The sequence below is a fragment of the Scleropages formosus genome, chromosome 8, assembly GCF_900964775.1.
Source record: "Scleropages formosus chromosome 8, fSclFor1.1, whole genome shotgun sequence".
Taxonomy (NCBI): domain Eukaryota; kingdom Metazoa; phylum Chordata; class Actinopteri; order Osteoglossiformes; family Osteoglossidae; genus Scleropages; species Scleropages formosus.
The window spans coordinates 9,217,862-9,225,693 of record NC_041813.1 but is presented as its reverse complement, the minus strand read 5'-3'; the positions used below and the strand labels follow the sequence as shown (position 1 = coordinate 9,225,693).

General features: G+C 48.6%; 1 protein-coding gene across 7 annotated transcripts in view; it reads left to right on the top strand.

The window, feature by feature from the left end:
* Positions 1 to 247: 247 nt before the first annotated feature.
* The window catches only part of LOC108918053 (vinculin-like), a 28,806-nt gene continuing 21,221 nt past the window's right edge, over positions 248 to 7,832 (top strand). For 3 of the 7 annotated variants that reach the window (XM_018724957.2, XM_018724955.2, XM_018724953.2), the window contains exon 1: positions 468 to 915. In XM_018724957.2, the coding sequence (XP_018580473.1) occupies positions 748 to 915 (168 nt within the window). In that variant the 5' untranslated portion in view covers positions 468 to 747. Of the gene's footprint in view, positions 266 to 466; positions 916 to 7,832 lie in introns of those variants that run through there. The other 4 variants (XM_018724959.2, XM_018724958.2, XM_018724960.2 and 1 more) reach the window with 3 other exon arrangements.

Below are 7,832 nucleotides of genomic sequence, written 5' to 3'. Positions count from 1 at the left end.
TAAATCCACTGAGTACTGTCATTACTACTCCCCGAAACCTGTCAAGTTCTGACAATAACGGGAAAGCGAGGAATCTCAGCACCGACTTCGTGACGTTCGCGTCGCTACGAGCACGTCGTGCTCCTCGTCGTTGACAGCTCGGCTCGTGTTACATCGCACACAACTCGATTTTCCAAGAGGTTTGCATCAGACGCGGCTCTAATCACGGACACGACGGACTGCTGCTGGACTCCGCGGATACGCCGGTCCTTGATGTCGCACTCAGGTGTTAATTCAAGCCTTCCTGCTGCCCGGAATCCCTCGATTCCCTTTTTTCTCGCAGGGAATGTATGACGTCACCTGGGAAGCGCTCGTGGCTCGAGCGCGCTCGGCGGTAAGGTGGGGCGGGGCGGGGCCGGGTTGGACGGGAACGAGGTGCGTGCACCAATAGGGGCTGCGGTTACGAAGACGAGCCGTCGTCCCCATTGGCCGATGGGAGGTGATTCAGCTCATCTCGCCCAGGTCGCCCACTCGCTGGGGCTACAGCTCACAGTCTCTCCGGCGCAGTCCTTGGAGCGGGGAGGTGCGGTTCCTAGTTTCCTCTTAAAGTGAAACTGTCCGGGAAAGGATCCGGGATTTCGCCCTTGTCGGAACAGAGGAGGATTTAAAAAAAAAAAGGAAAAAAACAAACAAGTGGCCGAGCATTTTTTTTCATGAGACACTAAATCACACACTTTCTGTCTGTCAGCGGATTGAGTGTTTTCCACCATGCCGGTGTTCCACACGAAGACCATCGAGAGTATCTTGGAGCCCGTGGCTCAGCAGATCTCCCACTTGGTGATCATGCACGAGGAGGGTGAGGTGGACGGCAAAGCCATTCCCGACCTCATGGCCCCCGTGGCCGCCGTGCAGGCGGCTGTCAGCAACCTCGTCCGGGTGAGCGCGCCGCGGGGAACCGGGACGCGTCGGGGAGCCGCCGGCCGCAACTTTTCGTATGACAAGGAAGCTAGACTAGTGGGCTCTGCCTGCCTCTGTGTGTGGGAAGCGCAGAGCTGAGCGCGGTCGATGTAGAACTGCGTTTTATTTCTGCGGCGCGCGCACGCGCGTGCGCTCTGAGGCGTCCTCCTGGGAAAACACACTTCTCACCTTACGCGGGGCAGTAAACCGCGCTCTGCTCTGGCGGTAGCTGACGCACTGTTCAGTGCGTATCAAGTCCTAACGGCGAAGTAACTTGTGTGTGTGAGAGACTGAGGTGAGCTGTGTCTCAGTTACAGTGAGTGAGTGAGTGTTATCGACAAAAGTAACACTACTACGCCCTGAAAGCAAGCAACACTCGGTACTCTTGAGTTAGTCTGTACCTTTGTGTACCGCACAGAGAAGCACAGCACAGTACAGTAACGAATACTGTTATACAGAAGTACTGCATTGTAGGAGTACTTGTTATATATGAGTGTGGCGCTGTACGTTGCTGACGTCACGGAGGGAGGAAATGCTTCGCTACTGTAGGAACTCTGGCCCGCTGCCAGCTCCTCAGGTACTAGCCTGTTGGGAGTGAGGGGACAGTGGTAAAAAATGTGGTTATATATGTCTCCGTCACACCTGAAATCTGCTGAGGTGGCGTAGTGGTCAAAGCTGCTGAATTTGGGCCTGAAGATACCACGTTCGAATCCCACTTTCAGCTGTAGCACCCTTGAGCAAGGAACTTAGCCTAGATTGTTCTGGAAAAAATTACTCGGAAATATAAATGATTATCGGTAACTTTACGTTGTAAATTGCCTTTGTAGAAAAGCGTCAGCTAAATGAGTAAATTCAGTTATTTTTTTATAGAGCGCTCTTGTAACAGTGACACAGAGTGCTGAAAGGCATAAGGCAAGGAAACAAATACATCAAGCAAAGAAACTAAGAAGCAGGTGACTACAGACTAGTGTAATGCATTATCAATGCATTTATTAAAGCTTTTATTATTCCAACTGGCCACAGAGGAAAGGAACAAAAAAACTCCCAACTTAAAGTCAAAAGTGGGGGAAAAAAAAACCTCTTGGGATCCAAGTGCCAGTGGCTGTCCACCCCTCCTGGGTATTCTAGATTAAACAAGACTTCTAAGTCAATTTACAACTAATAATAATAACATTGTTAATGTATCTTAACTTGATTTCCCAGTTTACCAAGGTACGTCTTGTGAATAAATGAAGGTTACTGCCATTTTTACGCCTACATTGGGTACTCCAGCCCCCTACAGTTCCAGCCTTGGTGAAATCCACCAATCCTGGAAATGGGAGCAGAGTAAAAGTCACTGTAACTGAGTGTGTGCTGAATTTCGTTGCATTATCTTGTTCGCTGTTAATCTTAAAACATGATAGCTGAAGTAAGAGTTTAGCATGGGGGGAACTTTCTTTGAGCACGGTTGAACATTGTCTCCTGTTGAAGGTAAATCTTCAGAGAGGGGCTTCAGCCGCAGTCCTGTGCTACCGGGACTTTAGCTGTCATCCTGCTTTCTCTGTTTTTGGTGTGAATGTTTCTTTGACAAACTGGAATGACGGTAATGGAATAAATGGGAGGATCCTCAACCCCAGTCCCAGCTGGTGAAGTGTATTGAGTCATGGCTGAGTGCTGTTCAGCCTCACCCCTCTCTCAAAAATGTGGCCCTAGGGGTATCTGCAGGTGCCTTTAAGAGAAATTTGCTTCAGGGGGGTTCGCAGCACCCAGGAGCTGGAAGGGAACTCACTTCTTGCTGTTGGTGTGCGAGGTATGTGAGGATACCAGGATCAGATGCTGCAGGGACACCAGGCTCTATGTGGGGGGTCTCTGCTACGTTTGGGTTGCAGGCAGCAAGACGAGACTCTGACTATTTCAGTGCACTGTTGGCTGGGGGTGCCGTAGGTTTCAGGCAGCTGTTTGGTTTAAATCTGGATTGCTGGCAGGAGAATCCCTCTTGAGGGGGGCTGGACACCCCTATCCTTGGAATGGATTTATTGTTTACAGGATTTATTTGTTTTTGCTAGCATTATTGTCACAGAGTTGGCAGTAAAGAGATGCAGCAGGTAGCACTGGCACTTCCCAGATCTTGGGCTTTAGGTTTGAGTTCTGCTGTGGCTCAAGTCTGTGTGGAGTTTGCATGTTATCCCCAAGATTGTGTGTGTTTCCTCCAGGTACACTGGTTTTCACTGAAGGTCCAGTAAGTAGCAGTTTAGATTCATTGGCAACTGCAAACTGCCCTTGGTGTGTGTATGCGCGTGCGTGCATGTGCACACACTCGCATCCTGCAGTGGACTGATTTCCTGCCCAGAGTGCCCCCCACTGTGCTTCCGCCAGATCCCCACATCTCTGCTCAGACAGACTGTCACACTGCAGAAGGCAGCAAATATGAGCCGTTCAATTGAAATGTTTCTGTGATTCTAATGTCCGCATTTCTGCACCTGCTGTAAATTTTCCTTCTGTGCGAGATGCCGTTTACTTCTGGGTCCTGCAGTAGGTGGATCAGGCAGATGCCTGTTACTACTAGACGGAAGTTTGAAGCCATCTGCATATGAAGCGTTTAGCTTTATGAGAAGTAAAAAATATTTGTTAAATACATTTCTCAGGAGTTGTGCACATTTTGTTGTCAGATGGTGTTAAAACAGTTGAGACGTTCATGTAAATGTCGGTCAGACTGGAAGGTCTGTGGGGAATGTGTCCACCTAATGTTCCGGAGTGGCCGCCCTTTGATTTATTTCTTTAGCTAACACTGTTCTCCAATGTGAACTGGACTGTCGTGTTTGTACACTAAGCCACTTACCCATTTATACAGCTGGGCAATTTTGACCGTATTAGTATAGGGTAAGTACAGTACCTTGCTTGAGGGTAATTGAGCAGCAGTTGATATCAGCAGTACTTTCGTACATATATCTCCACTGAGTACTACTGCTAATATTGCTAGTATTTTATTTGGGCTCCCAGAACCTGATGAGTTTCCACGCCCCTGGTCAGGTTACACCGCTGAGGTCATTGCCAGCTCTCTCCCAGGGATGAGTGTCTTAAGTCCTGTTCAGGTTGCCTCAAGAAGAAATTCACAGTGCAATCGCTTCCTGCGGCTTTTAGAAACCCTGTCTTGCCACTGTGATTTCTTGGAAACGAGCCGTATGTATCTTTCAGTTGCTGCTGTTCTGTTTTTTGTTTTTCTTGGAGGGGATGTTAAAACTGAGTGTGCTCCAAAGTCGCTATTATGTGGCTACAATGTGCTGAGGAGAGGATTTCCCCACGTGAATCCTTCTTTTTGTGATCGAGAAGGCCTTGTGGTACCATGCCCTGCGGCCGGGGAATCGCATTAGCTGCTTTCCTTCCAACTCACCAGAGTGAAATTCTGTAATTACATCTGCTCAGCTGCAGTGCTGCACTGCCTGCTACACAGTTTGCTCATCAGGCTGTGTAAAGGGTGCACGTTACATTTTTTTAACCTAGTAAGATATAAGGCAAATGTGAGTCACTGTCTGCTGTCCCACCTGGACAAACTGTCTTGCACATCCCCTTCCTCTGAATCATCATACCTGTTGGGGCACAGACACTCTGACAATAACTGCAAATGATGTAATATTTGCCAGGCCTTCATCAGTCACGGCCTCCTATCATATTGCCTGCTAGAACACACCCTGCCTTCTAAGGAACACTCTGGAGCACACTTTCTAAAAGGCTTTCCTTATACCACTTTACACGGCTGGGATTTACTCAGTGATTCCACATTGTGTTGAGTCACATGAAATGTGCTGCACAGTCACACCCTTCTGTGTGAACACTGGCTGTCTTTCTTTACTGGGGTTCTCACCTTCTCTATGAGCTTCTCAAGTCAGTCCCGCGGGTGGATTACTTTGTGTGACCTTCGGAGCTTTGTAGAGGGTTACCAGTCTTGTCTTTTGTTTAGGCATTTCCAGTGCCCCTCTGTGTGAAATCCTGTGTTAGGAGGAAGTGTGTGGTTGTCAGTATGTGCACTGACAAATAAAGCTATGTTACCTGAAGTTCAGAACTTCCAGAAGGCGCCTGTCACCTTGGTGGAGAATGCGTGTCCACTTGTGACCCCCCCCAACAGTGCAGTGTCTGCCCTGACACTAATGTGTAACTGAGGAGATAGCCCTGCCCCTGTTCTGCATTGGAACACATGGTGTTCTGTTGGTTGATTTGTCAAACATCTCTTCTGGTTTCACTGGTGGCAGGAGCTCTAGTAGGGAAACAGGAGCAAGCGATGTTTGCCAGGTTGTGACTCTTTAAATGATGGTTCTCTAGCTACTCTTAGCAGAGGAGCCTCAACAGAAATTCACACAATATTTTGGTAGTTCTATGGCATTTCTGATGCAGCGTAGTCCACTGCCATGGCCCATAAAAGGTGTTTCTGGAATGTCCGCTTGTTATTGATTTTGCTGCAATGCTCAATCATTTTGCTGTTTGTGTGTCAAGACCGGTGGGCTATTGATTGTCCTTCCGGTACCTGTAACATGTCTAGGTCTGCCGTGAGCAGAATTGAAGAACAAGCCTTCGTAGGGACACCGGAGACATGCTGAGTCTGCTGGTTTGTTACAATGAGGAGTTCACGTATGTTCAGCCGCATGATGGGTAATATGTAAAGCTGCCATTTCCTTTTAGCGCTGTTAGGTACTTTCTGGATTATTCACAGCAGTACCAAAGTCTATGCATGTCTACTTTTTAATTAGACTGAAATCATAGTTATTGTTAATGGCACTTATTTAGTTCTCTGGCATGACACTGTCTGTTTTTAAAAGCTATACTTTTTTTTATTTCATATGAATTCTGGAGTCCAGCCCTTCTGCACAGTGTTTGGTGTTTGTGTAGTTGTTCATACTGTGTTTTGAGAGACCCACCTTACCTGACCTTGGCTGGACTGAGAACAGGTGTGGGGGAAGGTGAATGAAAATGCTTGATTTGCGTGTCTCTGAAGCCGTGCACACATCTCTTTGATTTGCCAGGACTCGGATAGAAGCGCAGATTGCACAAGGAGGATTGCACATCATCTGAGGAGGAGATGTGTAACACCCCTGCGGCTCACAGATGGGTAAAGTGCCGCTTTGTGTTAGCCCTTCAGCCGTACGTGAGGTTCTGTAATCACACAGGTGACAAGAAGTTGCTTTGAGCAGAAGTGTCCGTTAGACTGCTGCAGCTGTTATGAATGATTAATAATGGTGATCATTGAAGGCGTCCTCTCCCACGGTGCATGAGAACATGTATTGTGCAACCCGTGGAACTCTCAGCTGTGTTGTGACATTTTGTGCAAGCAGTAATGCAGTAACTGTCTGAGAAGCGTGAGTACTGAGGACTGTGTTTGCAAGGTATGTGTGTATGCATTTTAAAGAGTTGCGAGGGTTGTGAACGAGTCAGCCTAAGGGGTGAGCGGAGCAGCGAAGAGAGCCAAGGGGAGCCTGCCAGAGGAGTTGCAGAGTGTTTATGAGGTGGCACTGGAGAGGAGCCAGCAGGGGGCTGTTGTGAGGGGCCAGGGGGCCTCTGGGAAGGGCAAGTGAGTCCTGCTTTGGTGGAGAAACTCTGGTGTCAGCATCTTGTGCTTCTAGACCCCCTCTCTGTCTAATTCTCCACCATCCTGCCCTGACCGCAGTGGGACACCTGTTCCCAGTGGGGTGAACCACAGAGCTTGCCAAGTGGACTGTGGGTTGGGGATGGAGGCTGGGAAGAGTGACAGGCCCTTGCTCCACTTTGGGGAGCAAGCATGACCACAGATGACCACACCCATTTGCCCCTCTGCTTTGCTGCTTAAGGCGTCAGAGGGGGAAGGGGAGGACCAGAGAGGGGTACCTGGCATGATTGAAGTCTGCTTGTCCCAACAGTCTGCTTAGCTGAGTGTGATGACGGCATGGAAGGAGAGGCCACATCCCAAGATACGCTTTACATGATGTGTGGGGGGCCTCTGATTTGCTCTGGACATGTGCTACAGTGAATAACTTGATCAACGCTGTTGCTGATGGTTTTTAATCCGTGCTACATGGGGCAGTGTGCCTGTCAACACGCACACTCGGGTGTGTTTACTACTGCATCTCTCCTTTCTTTAGTGCTGCTGAGGTTTACGGAGGAAAGTATTACTAAAAAGCTGCGAATTGGAGTTTCTTCAGTTCCCTTTTTGTTGGGGAATGGGGAAGTCTTGGAAAGCATGTGGACATATGGTCGGTGACAGCACCGCAGCTGTGGAATCTCCCAGACACTAGATTAATGGAGGTGGGTGTGCGCTCACCTCAGCTAACACAGTCCCCGTGGAGCTGGAATTAGGCCCCGAGGTGAAAACATGACATCCACAGCAGCTCTGCCTCACTCCCATCTAGTATCTCCTTTGATTTATTGTTCACAATGCAAAACTCCAGCTCTCTGTTTACAAAGCTATTTAATGTTTCTTCAGGACACAAGTTATGTATTTCACCCAGATTTAGACCCATCTGGACCCAGAGACTCTTGATATTAACTGACTTCTGTCCAATGTAACTTACAATAGTAGGCTTGTACACCAAGCTACCTAAAATACACACACTGTCTGAAACCGCTTGTCCCGAGCAGGGTCGCGGGGAGCTGGAGCATAACCCGGAAACACAGGGCGCAAGGCTGGAGGGGGAAGGGACACACCCGGCACAGGACCCCAGTCTGTCGCAAGGCACCCCTAGCAGGACTCAAACCCCAGACCCACAGGAGAGTGGGACCTGGCCAAGCCCGTTGTGCCACCACGCTCCACTTGCCTAAAATATATTTATGAATTTGTACAGCAGTGTATTCTTGTTCTATCAATGCAGAGTAAGTACTTTGCTCAAAGATACTACAGTTAGAACAGGGATTGGAACCCGGTCCTTTGGATTGCTAGATAATTGCTGTCATTG